Source organism: Medicago sativa, chromosome 7 (genome assembly GCF_051527215.1).
Source record: "Medicago sativa cultivar Bolivia chromosome 7, Bolivia_mono, whole genome shotgun sequence".
Classification (NCBI taxonomy): domain Eukaryota; kingdom Viridiplantae; phylum Streptophyta; class Magnoliopsida; order Fabales; family Fabaceae; genus Medicago; species Medicago sativa.
This window is the reverse complement of record NC_140755.1, coordinates 104,144,828-104,170,221: the sequence shown is the minus strand read 5'-3', so window position 1 is coordinate 104,170,221 and position 25,394 is coordinate 104,144,828. Positions and strand designations below refer to the sequence as shown.

Here is a 25,394-nt window from a genome sequence, read left to right as displayed (position 1 = left end):
CTGTATGAGAGAGGAAATGAGTAGTTTGAAAATAGAGTTTGAATCAACGGCTGAGATTAGATTAGCAATGAATTTGAATCAACGGCTGAGATTAAATACATGCTTAGGAGGGAAAAAAGCTACTGATTAGGGTAAACATGCTAGCTAGACAACTCTAGCTTTTATAATAAAGGATATATAAAAATAAAAAAAAGTGATAACTACGATAGCATATCATGGTTTATTTATTTAGCTGTAAAAGTAGGAGGGTGAGATCTCAAACGCGAATCATGCATTTTTGGAAATGCCACAAATTCAGCATTTGATAATGAAACAGAATTCCTCCATCTTTGTCCATTCCGTGTCTTTGACTACGCTTTTTGCGTCATCTCATTTTGTACATTTCTTTTTATGAAAGAAACAAATTAAAAAACGTTACTAATAAGTTTCAGTTCCACAGCTAGTATTTCTCATTCACTTTCTGTGTGTTGCACCCTTAATTAATCATTTCAAACCCTCGAAATTTTGGAACAAAACAAAACTCTCTAATTATATTATTTTTGTGGTGTATTCAATTCATGATCTTGATTATCTTTTGTGATGGAATGGTCTGCAACATGTGCTACAAGGGCTTACCTTGATACCCTTCGACTGGTATGTACATAATACATATACATTCAACAATCGCTTAATATTTTCTGCTTATTCCAATTATCAACCATGTGTTCTTTTAGATCTGTTATATGCTTTTGTCTTTGAGATTTTCAATACATGAATCAATGATGTGTTTGTTTTGATTGACGTATTTTAGATTATTTACATGACATAAGCACTTGCATGACCGTTTGAGAGAGTTTATGGAAACAACTTATGACATGTTTATAAATTATTTTCAGCCTATTTACTGCAAATACACGGGTTAATTAAGTTTTTTGTCAATAAAAATATAGCCAATTTTGATTTTAGGGATACAAAATGAGTTTGACCATTAGCGATAAAAAACGAAAGGAAATTTTTTGGTAGGACATCCCTTTTTATTATTAGGGATTAAAATTAAAATTAGCTATATTTTGAGGGACAGAAAACTTATTTAACCCTAACAATATATCAGGAATGAAAACGATTTTGACTTTATTTCAATTATTGTTGTAGAAATAGCTTATACATAAAACTTGTATGATAGTTGAAGATATGTGGGTGAAAGAGATGACTGCATATTTTGAGACAAAAAGTTAGCTAGCTCATCTAATTGTTTGCTCTTAGCAGTGTAATAATGTTGATAAAAGGCGAAGTGGCAGTTTGAGAGTACAAGAGTTGGGAAGTAATGAATTTGTATCAGCATTAGCAGCAGGAATGAAAGCAAAACTTATAGTGGAAGTAACATCATCTCCTGCATCTTCATCAACGATAGCCCTTGCCGCTGCTGCGCGACAAACGGGAGGCAAAGTTGTGTGTATTCTTCCTGAGCCAGTCCTGGATGAGTCCAAAAAAGCAATCAACAACTCAGGGCTTAATGACCAAGTAGAATTTAAAACTGAAGATCCATCGAAGTTATTGCCGCGCTACAAAAACATTGATTTCTCCCTTGTTGATTGCAAAGATGAAAGCTATGCAATGTTGCTTAATTTGATAAATGTTAATCCTGTCAGGTCTGTTGTTGTTGCAAATAACTTGGTTGGTGATAGAAAAGGGTTGGAAGGAATAAGGAGAAAAGATGAGAAACTAGCAGTAAGATCTGTGAAACATTCTATAGGCAAAGGTATGGAAGTAACTATGATAAGCAAGAATGATGAAACTGATCATAAGAGACATCATGCAAGAAAAAGGAACAAGAGCAAGTGGGTTGCCAAGTTTGATGAGAAGAGTGGTGAGGAACACATATTCAGATTATCTCAGATGGACTTGTTATAGAATTAGCATTTTAGCTTCTAAATACTGTTACTTCAGTGGGAATCTATACCCAGATACAAAGGGATATATACCAAGTTTTGGTGTAACTTTTTTCTTTACCTAATCAAATTATTGAATTTAGTCCGAATTTTAAATTTGAATCAAATCAAATTTGATGTAGTCCTAATTAATTTAAGTTTTAGATCAAATGAAATATGGTTAGTTTCAAGTTGCTCCACTACTTGGCTGCTGGCCAGCACAGGAGAAGATAACTAGACAAAAATTAATGTCTTATTGACACTCACATGTCTATGAACTTTTTAAACATATCTTATTATTGAAATTTGAAAATTTTAACGTTTGAATAGTTTTGATTGGAGTATGAATCAGTAGTATTCAGTACTGCCAGGAAAATGTAGTTGGATTTGGAGTTCTCAACAATAGAAAATAGAAAATGATGATGATTACCTCATAGTACCAACCATTACACCAAACCAACAACCACCAAATTCCAAACTTGAAATGCAAGAGACTAATACCTCTCAACTGTCTTGTTGTTAGGCTTTCATATTCACATTTCCTCTCTTATTCTTGAGTTTTGTAACTACCATTGTTCCTATCTTTGGATCACACTGATCTGGTCTATGAATGGCAAAGCTAAGATCTTTGGTTCAGCTATGGCCATCTTTTGTTAGGATATGCATGCTGAATCTCGTCTTCAACTTCAATACCATTGCATTAGGAGATGACACAACATCGTCGGAAAGTACATGCAGGAATACAAATTTTCAAATTTTCCTCCCTCCACCTTATCAGAATATATCATCTCCAATATGCAAACCCGTTTGGCATACATATGAATTGAGGGTAAGTTCAAGTTGAATCAGAATTCTAATTCCTCATTGTTGGTTCTACTTCTACTCATTTATTTATTCCATTTCACTTATTATGTTTGATTGTTGTTTAGAATGGACTCGTTTTTTTGGTTTTTTGATCTAGTTCTTCAAAAGTGAGCAACTCTAAAGCTCACTTTAAAGTCCAAAGTCCAAAGTAATATCTATCATTGATGTGATGAATAAATGAATGGTTAATGTTACATGTACATCCTAATTCATAAGTTCGTTGAAATAACAACTTTTGGTTTTTTGACTCAACTTAAGCAAATTAAAAATTGTCTTTTATAACTTAAGCAAAATACTAATCTCCCGACTTCCGTAGAGAATCTGGTTGGCCACCTTTAGCGAGATCATCCATCCCAACCACATTTTTTCCATTCACAAGGTTTGAACCCGAAGCCTTTCTTAAGGATCCGAGTCCAATTCCAATCAGATCAAAATAATGTTGGTAGACAAATTCATTTTGATGTTAGATTATTATTTTTACATGATTTTAGAATTTTGATGTTCTATCGTTCTATATCTTAGACAACTGCTCCAATTCTAAAATCTAGCCAGAAATTAAAGATTTATTATTATTTGAATGTCATGAGATTTTATTGCAGTACACAAAAAATGGTGATACCACAACAATCATATTATCTGCACCCTACACAGTTGGGTGGGTGGGGATTGGATTTTCTAGAGATGGAAAAATGGTTGGTTCAAGTGCAATGGTGGGATGGATTAATAAACGTGGTCATGCAAAAATCAAGCAATATTATCTAAGGGGTAACAAATCATCAGAAGTCATTGCAAACAAAGGTGAATTGCCTCTAAATAACGTGCCTGCTGCTGTGGCAACAAATGGGGCTGAAATTTATTTGGCATTTCAGCTTCAAACAACAATTCCATTTGGAAAGCAACCAATTTTATTGGCTTTTAGTACCAAGCATCCACATGAACACCATCTGTCAAAGCATGATGACAAAACAACAATTATATTTGATTTTTCTTCAGGTGCAAAATCAGGTATCACATTATTTTAATTATCATATACTTTAGCACAAACTTACAGCTGTTTCCAAATTATTGCTAACTTTAATTTCTTTCAACAAAGAATAATTTTTTTTAATGAAAAATGTTAGTAATTAATTGTTAAATTAGTTTTTTTTTTTTTCCTTCGCCTCGGTTTGAACTCATGACCTCTAACTCTTGAGCTATCCAACACCCCTTTTAACATTAACAAAGAATAATATCATTTCAATGGACCACAATTTACTAGTATGATCGTCCCAAAACATAAGATCTCGTTGACTAAATCACAAAAATTAAGAAAGTTGGTATAGTATTAAATTTATTGACAATTAATATTATTTTACAAGTTTCCCCGATAATTAGTTTATGTTTGCACACATAGTATATCTTACAAGTTATAGACATAAAAAAATGCAGCATGTTAGTAAAGAACTGGTTAATGCAGCTGAAATTTGAAAGGAGTCTTATATAAAGGATGAAAGATTACAATCACAGAGATTAATTTCAACTGAATCTTGGTCACAAAATGAATTTCATGAGTCAAAGCAGAGAGCTTTTTATTTGAGGGTCTTATAATTGAAATAGCCATTATTTTGATTTAAAATTGATAACTATTAGATTTTTTTGAAGATAGGTAACTTGAAAATTATCCCTTTTGCAGGTTCTATGGATCCAGCATCCAATGGTTTGATTCAAATGAGAAAGAATCATGGAATAATTGGTATTATAGGGTGGGGATTAATCCTACCAGTAGGTGCAATTGTTGCGAGGTACTTCAAACATAAGGAACCCCTTTGGTTCTATCTACATTCAATCATTCAATTTGTTGGATTTGCATTTGGACTTGCTACTGTCCTTCTTGGATTACAACTCTACTCCCAAATGCATGTCCACATACCAGCTCACAGAGGAATTGGCATTTTTGTCCTTGTGCTAAGTATTCTTCAGGTATGCCACTGACTCATGTTATAATAACAGTAATGCTTGTTTAGTTCTCACTTATCATTCTGTCAAGTACAATTGTTATATTTGAACAACTAATTTTAGACTCACTTGAAATGTTTTCGCAAAAGTTATTTAAATTTGGTTGTTAAAAAATCATTTCTCTTAAAGTACAACTTAAACTGACTTGAAAACCATGTATGTTCAGATATTGGCATTCTTCTTGAGACCAAATAGGGATTCCAAGTTTCGCAAAATGTGGAATTTGTACCACAGTTGGTTTGGAAGAATGGCACTATTTTTTGCAGCCTTGAACATAGTTTTGGGAATGCAAGCAGCAGGAGCAACGAATGCTTGGAAGACAAGCTATGGATTCCTTGTTGGTATTATAATTGTTACAGTTATCGTTCTCGAAATATTGGCATATTTAAAACGGTCAGAGAAACGTTCACTTCCACCAAATTTCCAAATGGATCCTCTTGGAGAAGAAATCTTTCCAAGAAATATTCAAACAAAAGGTACATTCTTTCCTTGTTTTTTAAGTTGTTTTGTGTAACATTGTATCTAATAATACAATCTTGATAATGCAGGGTGAATGTGTTGGATCCTAGTTTTGTACTTGTATAAACTGATCCTTATGGAATGATGTAGATATATATAGCTACCTAGAAGTTTGCCAAGAAGGACAATCCTAACTTTGGCTTCCTCGCATGAACTTGAGATTGAACTTTTTTTTTTTGTTTTCTTCTTTTGAGTTTCTGCTGCTGCTTGATCGGGTGTAATGTCTTTGTTTTATTTTTTTTTTTACATTTTTTTTGTTTTGTTTTTTGTACAAAAGAAATGTTTTTGAAATTTAAGAATCAGATTGGTGAGTGATCATGTTTTGATCAAAAGAGCATATTCACGGGTTCTTAGCGCACATGTTATTCTATGAAGCACGAGGAGTCTAACTGAAGAGGCAAAATTTCTACAACATGTAGGATTAAGATTTAAATCCAGTTAAGAGGCATACACATTTATAGTCTTCGATTATCTTGAGAGTATAAGTCTTTACACTTGCGCGCGAATGATGCTTTTGGTCTTTACACTTTACACTTTAACATTTTTAAATAATAATTACTTAATTTAGTATGTTTAAAGAGTATTTCGAGAACATTCGTTAATAAGACCCAACTTATAAATAACAAAAAATTGTAATAAAGATGCAATGAGTTATATTAATTGGAAAAAAAGTAATATTCATTTAAAACGTATGTTATGTCATTAACCGTTAAATTTACCAAACCTTCAAATTCAATTGGTTAGTTTATTGGGTACCAACTATCTTTATTAGTTATCCTCTATTAGCGGAAGACACACCAATATGTGACACACCAATATGTCCATCTATCCGCTTTTCTACCACACTTAATCATATACTGTGACGAATATTTTTGACAGGATTGAATACGCTCTTTTAATCAGTGACAGATCCAGGATTTTTTAATAGTGGGGGCACCATATAAATTTTTTTGTAGCATTAATTAATAATTGTCCTCTATAATTTTTCATATTATGGAAACTTTGAATGGTTTTCTTATTTTGAAAATCAATAAAAATATATTTCTCTATATAAATAACTAAACAATCATTTAACAGATCATCTCTCATTCGATTTCGCATCCGATTCTTGATAATATTCATATTATCAAGGAAGAATTTGAGATATATGATGATATGTGTGGGCCAAATGAGAAATAATTTGTGATAAGTGTGGGCCATGTGGTCAAAATGTCAACTATTGATACATTATACTACTAAAAAAAATAGTTTCTAAAAATTTAGTGTAGACACAAGCCCACACACAGACCTACATACATCCGTCCCTGCTTTTAATAGTGTTAATTATTGTTCATGTATCTTTTTAAAAAATTATTGTTCATGTAGTGATGTTCCTATTTTAATGTAATTTAACTTTTTTAATTAATAATTTAAATTTTTATTGCATTGACGATGTTGGTATTTCAACTGGATTTAATATTTTTTAATTTAAATAATAAAATAAAATAAATAAAATTGTAAATAATTTAAAATGAAGGATAAAACTAGAAGTGGAAAAGTCACCGGTTCAAATACATTTATACAATCATAATTCAAGTAACATTTACGAAAACTCAATTTAAACACGTTCATGTACAAACTCAATTCACATATAAATTCTAAATTTATAGATCTTTCTTAAACTTAGTTCAAAAATAAAATATTTTAATAAACTCAATTTAAGTAAACTGCGTTTCCATAAAGTTAAGGAAACTCAAAATAATAGTACGAGTTAAGAATAATTTAGTCAACTTTAGGTCTTTGAGAGTGGGTGTAGCTTGGAATGATGGGGTGAAACTAGAAATTTTGAGACGAAAATGCGAATTGGCGCTTCCCCCGAAAATATTTCCCTCGCAAATTTCTTCAATTTTACAAATTTCAGCTTCTCCCTCCTTTTCTTTTCATTTCTAACACAAAAACATCAATTAAATTATTAAACACATTGTTTGTTCCTCCTTCTGTTTTACTTTACTTTCATATAAACATTAGTAGATTTATTTATTCATTTTTTATTTTATTTATTTTCTCTCTTTCATTCTTCGATTTTTGGTGGATCTGAAATCAATGAATTAGGGTTTTGTGTGTTCATCACATCACAATCACAAAAAAGATGAAATCTGGAATTCAGAGTCTGAAGCGATGTAGTAAGCTAGAAGAAGAATCTCCATCACAGATTCAGAAGAAGCCCAAACTCAATAACGCGTTTTACTCTGTCCGTGATGGCGAGATCCACTCCAATTCAGCTTCCACCGATTTGAATATTGTAGCTGAAAATGCACCTCCATTGTCGCGATCATCCAGAGGCCGCGTTAAAATGCTTCCATCCAAGTTCAAGGACTCTGTACTTCTCGGTACTCAGAAGAAGAAGAAGAAGAGTCAACAAATCAAAAGATCTAAGCTCGGTTTTGAAGGTGAGAATAGTGACATTGGAATTAGATTTGTAAATAAGGGAAAGGAAAACAAATGCGATTTGAAAAAAGCGATTGATAATGGTTTTGATGAATTTGATTATGAGAAGCATGCTAAGTCGTTTAAGAGCATTAAAAAGACGGTTAAAGGGAGTCGTATGTTATTGGTTAAAGCGGAGAGTGAAAATGGTTTTGATGAAAAGGGTAAAAAGGGGAAAGAGATTTTCAAACTAGTGGATTTTCATTTGGGTGATATAGTTTGGGCAAAATGTGGCAAGACTTTTCCGGCATGGCCTGCTGTCGTCATTGATCCTATTTTGCAAGCTCCCGAGTCTGTTCTTAGGCGCTGTGTTCCCGATGCAATTTGTGTTATGTTTTTCGGTTATTCAAAAAATGGAAAGCAAAGGGTAACATTTTTCTCTATACACCTTTATCTAAAGGTTTGAGTTATTGATTGTAGTTTTTACTGTTGAAATTCAAAATCTAATGAATTGGTGATGTGCACCTGGCAGGACTATGCGTGGGCGAAGCAGGGGATGGTATTCCCCTTCTTGGAATTCATGGATAGGTTTGTGTCCGTGTGTGTGATTTTGGTTGTTTTTCTGCCTGCAAGAATATTTGGCTCGTTGTTGCTCATATTAAGAATATTCTTGTTCAGATTCCAGGGGCATAGCCGATTGTACAAGACCAAAGAAAGTGACTTTCATAAGGCAATGGAGGAGGCAATGTTGGCAGATAATGGCATTCTGGATCCACATTATAGAGCTGAGCAAATTGTGGAGGGTGCAACTTCCTGTGCTGAACAGGAATATCACTGCCAAGACCAGGTGATTTTAATTTTTCCACTTCGTGTTGTGTATGATCATGATTCATGACTGATGATGCTGTGAATCTATAAGTTAAGTTTAGCATAAAATAGAGAGATCTAATTGTGTGTGAACTTGTAATTTAGATGACCTAGGCTACATGCATTAGTTGCCATTCTTCTTAGTAGGAAGGTTTAAGGGCTATATATACTGTAGCATCTGATTTGGTTATAGCATACTTCTTGGTTATAACAAAAATTAATCACTTATGACCACTGAAGGAAACAGCAAGAGTTTAAACGATGCATGCCATATCATGAGGATTTTTTTAAAATATTATGTCTCAAAATGTAAAATCAAACACTATGATTTTTGTGTGTTTTTGGCCAACTTTTTGATCATTTTTGGTGCATGTGTTTTTAATTTTAAGATATATCTTTATGAGAGATGACACTAATTTCTAATGAATCTTTCTTTTAAATCTTATAGAGTCTAGTTAATTCTATAATTTTATCGTGTGAATAAATTATGCAGGATACAATATCTTGTTATGGCTGCGGTTTGACGTTGCCATGCAAAACCATGAAGAAGATTAAGGATTCAAGCTGTGCTCCTCAGCATTATTGTAAATCTTGTGCAAAGGTTCAGCGAATTACTCATTTAAGATTTCTTTAGTTCCTTGACTTGATTTATCTATTGCCGAAATTTAATTTGCAACATTTATGGTTCTGTTCTTACAGTTACTTAAATCGAAACAATACTGTGGCATTTGCAAAAAGATTTGGCACCATTCTGATGCTGGTGATTGGGTGAGATACTACTTCTCAATTAGTGTCTGCCTGGTTTAATTTATGCTTATTTCACATAGAATCAAAATTTTGAGATCTTATGGGGCTGAACACTGACTTAGGTATGCTGTGATGGTTGTAATGTTTGGGTGCATGCTGAGTGTGACAAAATTTCCAGCAAACGTTTCAAGGTATTGTACCATGGCCAACATGGTTCTACATCTCTCTTTTGACTATTCTTTGCTTGTTTGATGTCCCTGGTCCAAAATTTTATGTAAGATGACTGACTGGTTATTTGACGCAGGATCTGGAAAATATAGATTACTATTGCCCAGATTGCAAGGGAAAGTCGGATCGTAAATTATCCACATCACAAACATACAAATCAAAAATCAAGTATGTAGTAATTATTATCACTTCTGTTTCCCATACTTGTAGGGGCATTAAGCATTTGACTTTATTCTTTGAATCTTATGATCTCATGTCTTTTTTTCCGGACAGATCAGTAGAAAACAACCAAAGACCTGTGTTGCCTGAAAATCTAGCGGTGGTGTGCAATGGCTTGAAAGGAATATACTTTCCAAAGCTTCATTTGTAAGTCTTCAACACTTATTTTATATTATAGGGTTTGATAGCCTAATTAAAATACTTTGATTTCCTCTCCATGCTGCAGACAAATTTCTTAACAAATGTGGCTTGGTTCACAAGTGAAACAACTTCTGATATGAGAACCTACATAATATTGCCCACCCATTTATCTTATATTTTTACCTTTTTTTTTATCTCTCTTTCTTTGATCTCCCCTCTTATTTTTTTAGGTCACCTCTTTCTCTTCTCTTACCTTTTTCTATCTCTTTCTTACACCATTCACAACCCATCAACTAAATCTTTTTCCAAATCAATAAAAGAAACCACACAATTAACTATTATGCCATTCAAGAAGAATTTCATATAACTTTTTTTATTAATTTTTCTTGCAGAGTTTTGTGCAAGTGTAGCACGTGTGGTTCAAAAAAGCAGGCATTGGCTGAATGGGAACGGCATACAGGTTGTACAGCCAAAAAATGGAAACATAGTGTGAAAGTAGAAGGCACAATGCAACCACTAATAAAATGGGTATGTGTCATATCTTGCTAGATTAATATGTGGCAAATTTTTCTTATTATTCTCACTTGAAGTACTTTTATGCTGTCTGCATCACTTTTTTTCCCAAACTTCTCCAAATTTGAAGTATATAAGATATAGTCCTGTAGTGTTGTGTGTACTGTGTCTTCATATTTCCATAATACTTCTGCACTTCTTTCTCATTTTTTATATAACAAAACAAATTTCTTCAGATCACGGAACACAATCCCCAAGCTGGAATTTCCATGAAGTTAAGCCAGAAACAGGTGTTTTCCTTTTTGCAAGGTAAGCATGTATTTCATATGAACTTTTACATACTGAAACTTTCATTTCTTGAATGTGATAAGGAGGTCTTATGGTACATTTCAGTCTCATGTTTTCTTTTAAATACATTTTTGAAATGGAGAAACTCAGTTTACTTTTACTTTATTGCCTCAGAAAAATATGAACCAGTTTATGCAAAATGGACAACAGAGAGATGTGCGGTTTGCAGATGGGTAGAAGATTGGGAAGATAACAAGATTATTATATGTAACAGGTGCTATTATTATCATTCATGATTTTCATCCCCAAGTTGTAAAGTTATTATAGATATTTTAAAATTCTCTTTCTGATTTACAAAACTTTAGGGGATCAAATGTGAATTACTTCGGCATTAAGAGTACTAAGTTGCAGTTCATTTGCAGATGCCAAGTTGCTGTTCACCAAGAGTGCTATGGTGCAAAGAATCTCCAAGATTTTACTTCCTGGGTTTGTAGAGTGTGTGAAACTCCTGATGTAGAAAGAGAGTGTTGCCTCTGTCCAGTAAAAGGCATGTCATCTACATTTAATACTTTCTTTGGTCTGACTGTTTTTGCTGTATTATTACATTATATCAAACTCTTCAGTAGTAACTTATGGATCCCCCGCAATAATTCTATAGTGAGAAATATGCAATTTTCCATTCATATCATGATTGGCTTGACTCTATCACGTACTAACCAATCTATGCATATAATCAATTTAGCTCACTTTCGTAGTTATGGAGAATTCACTTGTATGCCTCATGCAAATATGTTTTTGGGATATCTTGAAGAGCTTTTTGAAAGCTTAGTTGTGATTATTTTATAACATAAGAACTTATAGTAGTGTTTGAATGAACTTATAAATAATTTATGATGTGTTCATAAGTTGTCTTTGGCTTATGTTTGAAGTCCTAGCATTGTCGCCTTACCATTTAAATGGCCTTTTTCCCCTTTTAATTTTTATGCCGCGGTTGTATTTGTTTATCCGTTGCTAATTTGTTTTTATAATATGGGGGAAACTCTTTGCAGGTGGTGCACTGAAGCCAACTGATGTTGAGTTGCTGTGGGTTCATGTAACATGTGCTTGGTTCCGGCCTGAAGTTGTTTTCCGAAACCATGAGGCAATGGAACCTGCCTCTGGAATCCTTAAGATTGCTCCTAGTTCCTTTTTGAAGGTAAACCATAGGGTTTAAGGTTTTCTTGACAGTTGTTGTCAGGTGATTTTCGCTACTAGCCTGCGATATTCTTGTAGCAGTAGCTAGGGAACTAATTTGCATGCTTGTTTTGATAACTAAATGAATTCTGTTGGGGGTATAAAAAATGGCAATTATACAATATAATTTTTTATTTTTTTATTTTTGTCATTTCATTCCCCAACGTTATCTCATTACCCAATATGACTTATACAAAACACTTTCTACTCAAGTTATTGGGGTCCTTTTCTAGTTGTGTTAGACTCTTACTCACATTCATTTTTTCTATGTTTCTTGTCCGCATTGGTGCCAGACTTGTGTGATCTGTAAACAAAGCCATGGTTCCTGTACAAGTTGTTGCAAGTGTGCTACATATTTTCATGTGATGTGTGCATCAAGGATGGGATATAGCATGGCAGTAAGTATGATGATCCTTTTACTTATGTTTAAACCAGTCCTTGATCTGAAGCTGCTATTTTTTCTTCTGAATTTGCTCTTTTTCTGGAGGGCATCAAAGTCATTTATGTCCATAATCAATATATTAATTTTTATGGAAGTAAGCATTTAGTTACATGGCAATTACTTCCGCTGCTGGGAAAATATGTTGATATTGTTTAAATGTACAGTTGCGTTCTACAGTGAAGAAGGGGACTCAAATAACGCAGACGCTAATATATTGTGCAGTTCACAGGTTTGAGCTCAGGTCTTCAAATTATGCTAATCTTATTTTCCATGTGTTCTTTTGGAAAACCGTTTTTACATTTTAATTTCATTTTAGGATCCCAAATCCAGATTCAGTAATGGTTGTGCATACCCCTCTGGGGGTATTCTCTCCAAGAACTTCACTTCAAAATCTCAAGGGACGCTTTAGAGGATCAAAGCTTATTTCATCAAATAACTTAGAACTCCTTGAACCTTCAACCTCTGAACATTATGAGGTTGAGCCACTATCTGCCGCCAAGTGTCGTGTTTACAAAAGGCCTCCCAATAAGGTACTTATTTTCATTGCAAAAAAAGAACAACTTAAGTTATCAACTTCTCTAGGCTTATGCTTTGAAATCATACACAGTCACTTGCGGTTTTTCTGCTGCGTCGAAAACTATGTAATAGATTGTTATCTAATTTCTTTAATTTGGTCTCATTCGATACTTTTTCTTCTATATTGCCAGAAGGATGATGCACCGATAATTCACTTGCTTGGGGGACCAAACCTTCATTCTTTAAGTGCAATAACTCAATTGAACAACAATACGGTAATCTTCTTGTTTTGGTGTTCTGAGCTATGACTGTACCACTTCAACTTTTGTCTTTTGGTCGAAAACTCTCTTAATTCTAATTTTGCTTTGTGATAGGATGCCGGGGTGTTTTCTTCATTTAAGGAACGCCTTCACCATTTACAGGTCAGTTAATTTCTCAATTTGCTAAAGTTAAACTTCATTTCCATATCTTATATATATATATATATATATATATATATATATATATATATATATATATATTGAAATAAAACCACATCTCCTCTTTATTTATATTTTGTTTCGTTTAACATTTATTGTTTTTGGGTTTTAGAAAACGGAAAATTGTAGAGTCTGCCTTGGAAAATCAGCTATTCAAGGGTGGGGTCTCTTTGCTCGTAGAGATTTGCAAGAAGGGGACATGGTAACATTTCGTATTGACTTAAGATGGTCACTGAAGTGTAAAATAAATACTGCTGCAGTTTCCCCTGATATACTAAATGTACATGCTTCATGTGCCTGTCTGCAGGTTGTTGAGTATCGTGGTGAACAGTTAAGGCGTAGTGTTGCTGATCTGAGGGAAGCAAAGTACCGGTTAGAAGGCAAAGATTGTTATGTGAGTCTTGTTAAAATTGTTTGAGATATCTTCTTTTTTTTTGCTCCAAGCCACTTGCCGGGCCCATGCGCTACTTCATATTTTGTTTGGATAGTAGTAAATGGAAGTTCATTATATATTAAAGCAAACCATGTGCGCAGAAGAATAACAATTTGAGTGATTTTCAAAAATTTAATGGTTTATATTTAGATATCCTGTCAAATATCATGAGACTTGATAGGATTGTAGATAGACTATTTTTTGTTTCAACTCCAGACGGGTCTTCAATTTTATAAGGGTACTAGTGTAATCAAATTGATTCCATTTTTAATGTGTTCTAAATATAAGAATTAATTTCTTATATTCTTTCTCCCCTCAAGATAGTGAAAACTTGATTTTCTAGGTAGGGAAATTGGGAATTGTGATTAGAACCTTCTTAGTAGGGTTGGACAAATTGCGCTGTGCTGATAATTGAGACTTCCTATGACAAAAATCATTTGTCATTGGGAGAAGGATAAGAAATATTCTGTTAGATTAGATCTGCTTATCATTTGATCTGCGAGGAAAAGGTTAGTAGTCTTCCTGAAGCTTCTTGTGTGTAATACTGTACTGATGAAAAAGCCAAGACTACCTTTTTATGCAATGTCATGTGATTAAGATGGTGTGGTTTTCTTCTCAATTGGGTATCCATGTTCCTATCATATTAACTTCAACTCTTGGCTGCTTCAGTGGCTAACCTGCTCAGATCAGTTAGCACATCAAATGTTCCGCACATGACTTTGGGAAATATGGAAAGCCAGGAACCATACTGGTTTTTACCCCAGAGGTTGCTGTCTCGACTGCAGAATTCATCCTGGTACTACAGAGAGAATGCCTCTGTTCCCAACCCCCCCTCAGGCCATCACCCAACCTCGAGGTAGTCCCTACAAGCCATGGATCAACAAAGATAAATGTTGAAACAGGCTATTTTGAAGCCACTTGTTCTGGTTGAGAATTGATGGTTCATTATTTTGAAGGTGAAGTCAGCTTTGTTGCCACAAAGTTTGAAAGAATAGAGCTGTTTGCTGTTCTAGCTGAAGCGTTGGGCACAGAGTGGCGCCTTCTTTTAAAAAAGAAACAGAATCTGAACAGAGTAATTATCGAATCTGATGATGAAGAGGTTGTTAATTGCATAAATGGGTCCTCAAAATTTGCAGCTATTGATCTGATTGTCCTAGAATGTGAGGAGCTCTTTTCTCAGTTGGAAAGTGGTTGTTAAAAGGTGCAAGAATGTTGCTGCTCATAAACTTGTTGGTCTAGCTAGACTCTAGGATTTAGAAAATGGGTGGGAAATATCCGTGACCAAATTTATAAAACTCTTTGTAATAATTCCGTTTTTTCTGTTAATTGAAATCTATCTGCTGTAAAAAAAAAAATTAGTTGATTTCTAAATCAATCCAAATCCTAATTTTATAATAAGTTTCAAAATTGTTGTTTGTTTTCCAAATTAAATTAAATCATTTATGATTACTTTAAGATTACAAACACAATGGTGGCACCGACTGTAGAGTCATGTAAATGCTTATCAGGTTTCTTTTGGACTCTTGGTTATGTGGTTTATAATGGCCTGTTTTTGAAGTGTTATTGTTTGCTGCTAACATAGGTTTCACTGTACTTTTAATCTGAATACTAAATGAATAAATTATGCAGCTGTTCAAGATTAGTGAGGAAGTGGTAATTGATGCAACTGATAAGGGCAATATTGCACGTCTAATAAATCATTCTGTAAGTTATTTCCAATTAATCTTGTCTTGGTTTATAGTACTTTGTTTCCTCTGATGCTGAAAAACGAAAGAAAAATGAATGACACACTTGTTAGTTATACACTATGAACATTTTTTGTTTCTGAAAAAAATAATGAATCAATATGACTGCTGCAGTGCATGCCAAACTGCTTTGCAAGGATTATGTGCTTGGGAGATCAGGAGAGCAGGATTGTTCTTATTGCCAAGACCAATATTTCTGCTGGTGAAGAACTAACGTATGATTTGTTGCGATATATATATATATTTGTTATGTGTGTGCATTCGTGCAACATACTGCAGCACTTTTTCTTGTCCAGTAATGAAGTTTTTTGTCTCACTCACACATAGCTTCTTTTTTCCCCATCTACAGGTATGATTACTTGTTCGATACAGATGAGCGAGATGAACTCAAGGTTCCCTGCCACTGCAAAGCCCCCAATTGTAGGAAATTTATGAACTAGGTTAGTTAATGGTTTTGCATTGTTTCGGACGAGGAAACAACTGCACTAAGCAAACCTTACCGGAAATATCTCTCCATTGAGGTTGTACTTTTTTTTTAAGATAAATTAATCAATTTGTACATTACCCCACTTAGTGAGATAAGGCTTGGTTGTCGTTGTTGTAATCAATTTGTATATTGCTTGATTTTATTATAGAGGAAATTTTTTCCAGCCATGAGCTGGAAGCATTCATTATTACTGGCCAGACTCCACTTCCAAACTCCATATATTGAATTTTATGTGTATTGAAGCAATTTAGGCCGCAGGATATATTATGACGATTTCATGCTTTGAAAAGTTACCTCTTTGACAACCATCGCTGCTATGTTTGATTTGGCTTTTGCTAAGGAAAGGAAACATCAACATGGGGTGATTAAGCTTTGGGTATCATGTCATAAAATGTAATTTGCAGTTTTAAGCAGAGGGCTACTACAGTATGATATATGGCTTAGAGCTTGAAAGAAATAAGCTGATCGTACCAAACTTCCGTTGATCTTCTCATATGGTTTTTTTATATGCAGCAAAGTCTTTTTAACTTTAATATTTGGGGATGTTATACAATTAAGCAACTTGTGTATATATATATATATATATATATATATATATATATATATATATATATATATATATATATATATATATATATATATATAGGGTTTTGTTACAAGCCACCTTTTGGTGGTGTCTTTTAACAAGTCACACTTAAGGTGTGATTTTCACTTTTTAGTTATAACTTTGCTAAAAGACACCTTCATAAAAGTAAGTTGGTGTCTTTTCGCAAATGCTCATAGAGTAACTTGATAAAAGACACCTTCATAAAAGGTGTTTTCTATCATAACCCATACATATATACATATATATATATATATATATATATATATATATATATATATATATATATATATTTTATATTGCAACTTGTATCATTTTAAGCAATTGGGATTAATCAACGTAAATGGCTTTATTCCCTTTCCAACGTGAATATGTTTTGCAATTATAAATTTGATGATCTTTGAGGAGGGAAAGAGAAACAATAATGTCTCTGAAGACTTTTTTTTGGATGGAGTCTATAACAAGCCACAACGGTTCAATGAGTTAACTTTAGAATGAACTTGCATATGGGAGTTTAAGTATTAATATATTCTATAGTAAGTGGTTTATATAGAATTAACAGGATGATTTGCCTGACAAAACAAAACTTATGACAGCTGAAAAGTATATTTATTGGTAAACATTTTGTTTTTAAGTTTATCCAATTACCTATTATGCTGACATGGCAAAAAAAAATGACAACTGACTTGATACCTTCTATATCTCTGTTAGACTTTACCAATTACCAATATATAATTCCATTTGACTTTGATTATTGCTTCTTAATTAACGAGGACAAATGGTTTTCAAATATGGAATCTTCATTTTATAAGCTGGTTTGTTCTTGTTCATCTAAAATAGCAATGGACATCTTGAAGTTCCTATTTCACTTGTTCATATTATTTCCTGTCATATATACCTCAGAGGACTATTGTCAAAATTCTTGGTGCAGTGAAAATAACATCCTTATTCGCTTCCCTTTTCAATTAGAAGTTGATGGTGATCCACTTCCTTATTGTGGCTATCCTGGTTTCAAATTATCTTGTACTAATGATAGCAAAACCGTTCTAACACTTCCTTATTCAGGAGTGTTCTATGTTCGCATAATCAACTATCTCGAACACCACATACAAGTCTATGACCCTCATCGTTGCCTTCCAAATCGTCTTCTAAGTCTCAACCTTTCAGGTTCACCTTTCGTCACCGAATTTCTTACTAACTACACTCTCTTAAGCTGCTCAACTCCGAACATGTTAGGATCACAATTCACACCTGTTGACTGTCTTAGCAACTCTACGCATTTTGTATCAGCTATCCCTTCACTGAGCTTCACCAATTCATTGCCTCAGTCTTGCTACATCATTAGAAATTTTTCAGTTCCAGTTGCAATTTCATATCCGGAATTTTTTTTAAACAACTTCAGTGAAGATCTTGAACTAACATGGTCTTCACCGGATTGTAGATATTGCGAATTACAAGATCGCACGTGCGGATTTGAGAGCAGAAACAACAATCAAGTTCGTTGTTTCTCTAATCAGCAAACAGGTACCTATTGAATTTTTCCACATGTCAACTCATTTGTTTAGTGGTTCATGACATGATATTATTGCATCATTCAATATAAATGTTTTGTCAACTTGCTTGCTTAGTCAAAAACTTGACGATCTAAAAGGTTCATATAATATATTGAATGGAGCTGACATATACGGAAATTTATTGAAAATTTTAAGTCAATGATATGGTATCAGTAACCATAACGGTAACATTTTTATGTGTCCGCGGTGGAGACTTATGCCAGCGAGAGTTCGATGGCCACAGTAAAAGGATTTTAGCATGCTTAAAATTTGACATACATACATGTTTTAGTAATAAACAACTAAAGGCCAAAAACAGGTGACAAACTTTGGTGAATACAACGAGATACATGCAAATTGAAAGTAGAAAGTAACATCAAGCCTTCTTATTCATTGACAGATACTAACGTATTTATTCATAATTACTCAGAAATCAAAACTTTTCCATCTTCAGGTCATTCACAACATAGTCTTATGATTTCTAGAATCATAATATTATCAATTGGGGGAGCAGCTATGATGTTTGCAATTGGGATAGGATGTGTAACATGCTTCAAGCGTAGAAGAAGGACAATATCAGCTGAGCCTTCCATTGACATTACCATTACAAGGATGAGGATGGGTCTGGATGAGTCAACAATTGAGTCTTTTGGGAAGGTTGTGTTAGGAGAGAGCCGAAGGCTGCCAGGAGTGGGACACAATGATGGAACCGGATGTTGCTCAATATGCCTCTCAGAGTACAAAAGTAAGGACATAATTAGATGCATTCCTGAATGCAAACACTGTTTCCATGCTCATTGCATTGATGAATGGCTTCGCATGAACGCTACATGCCCAGTTTGCCGCAACTCTCCCTCCCCTTCTCATTCTCTTCTTCATATATCATCATGAATCAACTTAGAGAACCATCAGAGGTTTAGGATATGTATCAGTATTGAAATGGCTTAAGTTACTAAGTTTGCATTCCGATGATAATGCCATTTTATATAGAATTAACTTTATAATATTAAAAATTAGTTTGAACTATGAAGTAATTTGATTTTGTATTTGAAAAATAAAAAAATTGTTTTCAGTCATTTTGCAGGCAAACTTAGATAAAACTTTCAAGCCTGCAAAACTTCTTTTATCGGTTCTGCTCAACGAACTACGGTTATACATCATCATCTAGATTTCTTTGCAGTTGGTACACTATTATTGTATTCTTTTACTTATAAAGAGGAAAATATTCCAAATTCCATATATAATGAATTTTATGACGTATGGAAGCAATTTAGGCAACTCGATATAGGACCCGTTTGTTTTGGATTTTTTTTACAAAAAATCTATTTTTTGATATAAAAAAATCACTTTTTTATTTTTGTAGCTTTTGTTTTAGATTTTTAAAAAGTCCATTTTGTTAAAAAAAACCATTTTTAGCCTCAAAATGAAAAGATATTGCAAGCAGCTTTTCCAAAATCTATTTTTTTCTAAACATAAGGAACTCAAGTGTAAGAGCTTTAAATCTTAAAAAATGATTTTTATGATAGTAAACAAACAGAAATTGTTTTAGATTTTTTTAAAAATCTCTAAATAAAAAACTCTAAATTCTTTCAACTCAAAATCTATTTTTTTTAAAGCTAAAACAAACGCACTCATATTATGAATATTTCATGCTTTGAAAAAAAAAAAAAAAACTCCTGTGACAACCATCACTACTATATTTGACCTGGTCTTTACAAAGGATAAAAGCTACATGGGGTGATCAAAATTTGGTTTCATTTTATATAAAAATGAAATTTGCAGTTTTAATTCCGATACCTTTCGAAATTCACAATTATGGCTACAGTAAGATATAAGTAACTTTAAGACATATATTGATGTTGGCTAACTTTCGTTGATCTTATCACATGATATTTTAATGTGTAGGTAAATAATTTTTATTTTTATACAGTTACTAAGCAGTAAAGCAACTTGTGTCATTTCAAACGACAGACTTACGCTTTCGTGATAAAAATACAGACTAAACAATTAACAATTTAGTTTAATCAATGTAATGTAAATAAATTTTACTTGATATATTATGAAAAAGAATAATTACTTTATTATGAAAATATTTATGTTTCTTCAAAACATGGCTTTTAGGTGGAACAAACCTTGTGCAGCAGTACAATACAAAACCTCAAATTACAATAATTTATTAAAGTAAATCTTGTTAATTAATTGTATGTATATATCACTCGCAATTATAAATTTGATGATATTTGGAAAGGAAAAACTAGAATGTTTCTAAAGACTCTTTTTTGGAAGATTCAACTTGAATTACATGCCCTGTTTGTCGTAACTCTGCCTCCACTTCTTATTCTCTTTTACCTGCCCCATTAATCTGGGACCTTGTAAATCACACTACCATATGTATCAGTATCTGGAAGATGGGTTAATATAGTGAGTTCCAATGAATGTTTGTTGAATTTCTTCTAAATGGTTTTCATACTGTAGAATAAACTTCTAAAGTTAAAACTTAGTTTAAAGTAATTTAATTATCTTTTTAAAAATTATTATTATGAAGTAATTTCACAGGAACACATAAAAAAATTTCAAGGTTGCAAAATATTTTTTTATCAACGACAACAACAACCACCAAGCCTTTATCCCAGTAATATTTTTTTATCACTTCTATATAAAATTTTCAAGGTTGCAAAGTATTTTTTTTATCACTTCTATAGAAACAAGAATTTATAAGGCCAATTTATTTGTTTAAGTGTCGGTGCATTGTAAAGAATATAAAGATGGTTTGGTGGTTGAAATGAGAGAGTTAAGGAGTAATAGAGGTTAAGGGTTTGATCCCCACCCTTGCAGAAAAACAAACAATACTCACATTGGCCATTTAAAAAAAATGCCACTGCATCGATGAAACTATCTGGAATCTAAGACTATTTTACCATCAAATAAAAACAAAATTGAAATTGTTCATAATACATAACAACACTAACAAACACTCGGGTATACATTGTCCAGCTTCTTTTGGCAGTTTGTTAACAGTATTATTGCATCAAATACAGCTCATAGTGAAAAACAAAACAAACATAAAAGCAGGCATTAGTTGTTTCGCAAGCCGATACACAATTAACTGCTAAACAAAAACAGAAGATCGGTTATAAAATACTGTACAGAGAACAAACTGCTTCAGCGATGATAGATGCATATCAAAATACTTTTCATTTCTTTGCTAGCAGTTTCTTTGGAAGTTTATCCAGGGGAGTTGATTTTAAAAGAAAAAGCCTTGCAGCACGTTCCTGCAAGGTACCTCCACATTTTAACCCACGTGACTGGAGTTCAGTCTTCAAATTCTCCAAGCCAAGAACCTGTGAAGATCCGATCCATGGAAAATACATCAAACGTAAGAGACTAACAAATAGTACTTGATTAGTGGATCTAGTCTATAAATGAGATGACTTATCTTCTTATATCTTATCATGCATGTCTAAAACTACAGTTTGTCACATAACATTCTATTCATTAAGTTAGAAAAAATATAAATATCGATAGATTCCTTAAAAAAAGAGTTTGCTAAAGTATTGCATTTTGCTTAAAAGTTATCGTATACATCAATTAAATGAAATACATAAACATATCAAAGTGTAGAACACTACATAAGCCCTCATTATGTTTTAAAAATATACCTCAAGTTCTGCAGCTGAATTAAAAACATCAAAATTAAGAGGATCGTCCTTTGCTGGAACACCAGTGCTTGGCAAGCTTTCTTCAATGACCACTGTTTTATGCTCAAGAGAACCATCAATTTCCATGTCATTGGACACAACTTCAGAGCTCACAACATTTGAGGCTTGAGCACCAGTGCCATCAACCTTGTTATCATGATAATCATCGTCTTGAACACTAATTAAAGAATCCAAGGTCTCTGAACAAGGCACAGCGTTAGCCTCCATCATTTCATCATTTACCATGGGTTCAGCAGCAATACTCAGTTTTGCCTCAATACTTTCAGTACTCTGGGATCTTTCAACAATTTCCACTTTGCCTTCTCCAACAGTTTCCTTTTCTTCTTCAGATCCACTCTCACACGAACCAACCCCAGAAGAGTCTCCATCCCGCTTGAAACCAGTCACAGAATCAGAACTGCCTTCAGCCTTATTTAACCCAGACTCATTCTGACTATTTAACAAAACAGATTTCTCAGTTTCTCCCTCGTCATCAATAACATCTTCATCAGAATCATCATCACTTTCATTCAATGCCCTCTTCCCCATCCTAGAAAAAGCAAACAACAACACAACACAAATATAAATACCAAATCCATAAAATCCAACAATTAACCCAAACAAATAAACACATCCAAATTTCATATTAAGGTCCTGTTAGCATTGGCTTATTTGAGCTTATCTACTGACATAAGTTTTGTGAGATTGTTTGGGAGAACTTATGAAAACCGCTTATGAGTTATGACATTTTTCATAAGCGTTTTTGAGCTTATGTTCATAAGTTATTCAAGATAGCTTATGAAAACAACTTATAGCATATAAAAAAATGATTTAACTAAATTTTATCTTTTGCTATAGAAATAGCTTATGAAGGCTTATATTAAAGCGCTGATAAGAGCTTGTGCTATAAGCTGCAAATAAGCTGTTCACCCAAACAGACCCTAAACCTATGTTTGGTGCCATGTTTGTACACCTAAATCTATGTTTGGTTCTATAATTGTTCCCCTATAATCAAATATATATATATATATATATATATATATATATATACACACACACACACACACACACACACACACACATACACACAAAAAAAGCAATTATGACACAAACTATCCAAACATAAACTAAAGAACTGATATAACTAACTTTTTTGTGTATCCAAACATAAACCATTTTAAATCAACCGACCCACTTTCAATCAAAACCAAATTTATAAAATCAATTTGTGTGACCGCATAAGCAAACACACACTAAACTATTTAGTTAACCATTGCCTTCATAATAATTTAAACCATACAACAATTGAAAAATACAAAACCAAAACTAAGACGAACCAAAATGGCTTACCATATCTTCAACTTCTTCTGATCACGAGAAGGAGAACCTTCCGATATAGGCGAAGATTTACGCTTAGAATATCTTATCGATTCCTGAACAGACTCAGCAACCTCGGCAACACAACGTTCAGATTGCTCCCTATACTTAGCAACATACTTCTGAGCCTCAACATCACCATTCTTGCCCTTGCCCTTATTATTCTTCTTCATCTGTTTCTTCAAAAACTCCTCCGCCGTTTTCTCAAGCTTCCTATCCTCTTCCCCTTCTCTCCACTCCTCCAACCTCTTCTCCGCATTAACATGCCTCAATCTTCTCCCACTCATATCCCTACACGCGTCGAAATTATTCGTCTTCTTCTGCCCCGCTTTCGTCGCTGCACCACGAAGCAACGATCCGAATCCTCCTTTACCGCCTTTCAGACGGAGAAGAAGACGAACGGAGGGGAACATGTTTCCACCTTCCGGCGAACAACATATCGCGGAATTATCATCGTTGAGGTGGCGGGAACCGGTGACGAGGCGTTGGTGTTGGATTGGGATTCCGGTGAGATGGAAAAGACGATCTTTGATTGAAGTAGCGGAAAGGATCGGAGAAGGGAATAATAGGGTTAGGGTTTTACCGTTCAAGTGCTTCACGAATAGATTGAACATTCTATGGCTCTTTTCTTGTTCCATGGTTGAATGAATTTGGGAAATTAGGGTTTCTGATGAATGAGAAATTGGAGTTCGAGAATGAATAGATGAACGAATGGGTCGATTCCAAATCGGTATCGGGCGGGTTGGTACCCGTATCACTCACGCTGATCTCCTTTTATTTAATTTTTAAAAGAAAGTTCTCTATTGTGTGGATTGCAAACGAAAGTATTATCTATTGGGTCTTGTTATCTTGTGCCCTTAAGACACAAGTTAAGGAATCTAAAATTAGAAGTTTTGCATAAAAAAGAATAAAATGTTGATTTTAAAAAGTTGAATAAAGTTGAATGCACATCTTTTAAGACATTTATTTCTATTTTAAATTCCTTAACATATGTCCCAAGGGCACATGTTAACATTTGCCTTATCTATTTTATACTGTATGTAAAGAAAATAACGGTTTTCAGTTTTTGTGGGATTTTTTTTTTAAATGCCTTCAATTTTTAATATAAATAACACATGTTACTGATAAATAAGAATAAATTTAAAATATTAAAATAAAAGTGTAATAAATACAAATGTTCAGTTTTTATTTTATTATTAAAAAATGTAATAAATTAGATTAATGTATTTATACTTACTTTTTCATTATCTCAATTATATCCTTAAACAATAATTTTTTTATAATAAAGATTGTTGTTGGTGTCATTACAAAAATAAGAATTCAGATTATATTTTTTTTTGTTATATTGATAGATAATCATGATTAGTTTGATTTGTTATAATTTGAAAGAAAAAATATTTAAATTTTTTCTTTTAATAAAAATTAAAATTTCATAAAAAAACATTTGTTCATAATTTTCAAATGTTAACACAATAAAAAGAGTGGAAAGACAGACGTGTGAGTGCCCTTCTTTTCGCTAGTAAAAATATAAAATAGTTTAAAATTTAAATGAAAGAAAGATTTCAATCTAAAAAGGAATATTATCTCATTTATATTTTGTTATAGATAGATATAGCCAATTTGGTAAAAACAAAATAAAAAATAATTAGGATCTTGTTAATGAATTACATCATTTATAGATTACAAAATGTTCATTAAGCATCTTAAATTTCTCATAAGCACTTCAAACTTTGGAAAATACATTCATCGGTTTCTAATCCTCATTCGCTCCTGATCGTGAGTTACAAATCAATCCCAAAATTGATAGTTACGAAATGGAGCCATGGAAGGAATGAAGGTATCACAATGAAAGAAAATGTTGCAGTAGTTTGAAAACATCTGGGCAGTCAAAACAATAACCTCACTTCTTGTAAGGTGGCTAATCTTATTCCTTCCCTAATGTCAATGGTGATTAGTTTAAGAAAACATATAAAGCAAAAACAAAGCAAAACAATGAGGTACCTTAGTAAAGGAGATCCACTGCACTAACTTTCTTGGTTTGATATAACAAGTTCCAACATTAAAAAAATTGTATAAATAGGTTACATTTCAATATTATATATATATATATATATATATATATATATATAATAT

At 33.1% G+C, this 25,394-nt stretch overlaps 5 protein-coding genes across 7 annotated transcripts; 4 read left to right on the top strand and 1 right to left on the bottom strand.

Moving 5' to 3' along the window:
- The first annotated feature begins 450 nt into the window (after positions 1–450).
- Positions 451–2,049, top strand: LOC146911681 (uncharacterized). 2 transcript variants are annotated; one of them, XM_085726359.1, is made up of 2 exons: positions 451–633; positions 1,243–2,049. In XM_085726359.1, the coding sequence occupies exons 1-2, from the start codon at positions 580–582 to the stop codon at positions 1,888–1,890; spliced, it is 702 nt and encodes a 233-aa protein (XP_085582485.1). In that variant the 5' UTR covers positions 451–579; the 3' UTR covers positions 1,891–2,049. The 2 variants fall into 2 exon arrangements, with proteins under 2 accessions (XP_085582485.1, XP_085582486.1); XM_085726360.1 differs by having other exon boundaries at positions 452–633; positions 1,246–2,049.
- A 420-nt stretch (positions 2,050–2,469) lies between these two features.
- LOC146911680 (Cytochrome b561/ferric reductase transmembrane with DOMON related domain-containing protein) lies at positions 2,470–5,617 on the top strand. The gene is made up of 5 exons (XM_085726358.1): positions 2,470–2,736; positions 3,371–3,776; positions 4,444–4,730; positions 4,933–5,242; positions 5,315–5,617. Exons 1-5 carry the CDS (start codon positions 2,518–2,520, stop codon positions 5,317–5,319), a joined length of 1,227 nt encoding a protein of 408 aa, XP_085582484.1. The 5' UTR covers positions 2,470–2,517; the 3' UTR covers positions 5,320–5,617.
- A 1,392-nt stretch (positions 5,618–7,009) lies between these two features.
- Positions 7,010–16,216, top strand: LOC146911679 (histone-lysine N-methyltransferase ATX3-like). Its single transcript, XM_085726355.1, has 23 exons — positions 7,010–8,118; positions 8,224–8,279; positions 8,370–8,538; positions 9,052–9,159; positions 9,258–9,326; positions 9,428–9,496; positions 9,610–9,701; positions 9,807–9,899; positions 10,286–10,421; positions 10,643–10,715; positions 10,869–10,968; positions 11,117–11,241; positions 11,744–11,889; positions 12,221–12,325; positions 12,534–12,598; positions 12,686–12,899; positions 13,077–13,160; positions 13,260–13,307; positions 13,477–13,566; positions 13,672–13,758; positions 15,427–15,501; positions 15,657–15,757; positions 15,892–16,216. Exons 1-23 carry the CDS (start codon positions 7,414–7,416, stop codon positions 15,980–15,982), a joined length of 2,901 nt encoding a protein of 966 aa, XP_085582481.1. The 5' UTR covers positions 7,010–7,413; the 3' UTR covers positions 15,983–16,216.
- Positions 16,217–17,383: 1,167 nt separating this feature from the next.
- On the top strand, positions 17,384–19,423 carry LOC146911678 (putative RING-H2 finger protein ATL21A). Of its 2 annotated transcripts, none has more exons than XM_085726353.1 (2): positions 17,384–18,157; positions 18,641–19,423. In XM_085726353.1, the coding sequence occupies exons 1-2, from the start codon at positions 17,425–17,427 to the stop codon at positions 19,075–19,077; spliced, it is 1,170 nt and encodes a 389-aa protein (XP_085582479.1). In that variant the 5' UTR covers positions 17,384–17,424; the 3' UTR covers positions 19,078–19,423. The 2 variants fall into 2 exon arrangements, with proteins under 2 accessions (XP_085582479.1, XP_085582478.1); XM_085726352.1 differs by having other exon boundaries at positions 18,617–19,423.
- A 1,688-nt stretch (positions 19,424–21,111) lies between these two features.
- LOC146911677 (Ubiquitin-like superfamily protein) lies at positions 21,112–23,985 on the bottom strand. Its single transcript, XM_085726357.1, has 3 exons — positions 23,235–23,985; positions 21,846–22,434; positions 21,112–21,527 (listed from the first exon to the last, which is right to left on the bottom strand). The coding sequence occupies exons 1-3, from the start codon at positions 23,897–23,899 to the stop codon at positions 21,381–21,383; spliced, it is 1,401 nt and encodes a 466-aa protein (XP_085582483.1). The 5' UTR covers positions 23,900–23,985; the 3' UTR covers positions 21,112–21,380.
- Between the last annotated feature and the right edge of the window lie 1,409 nt (positions 23,986–25,394).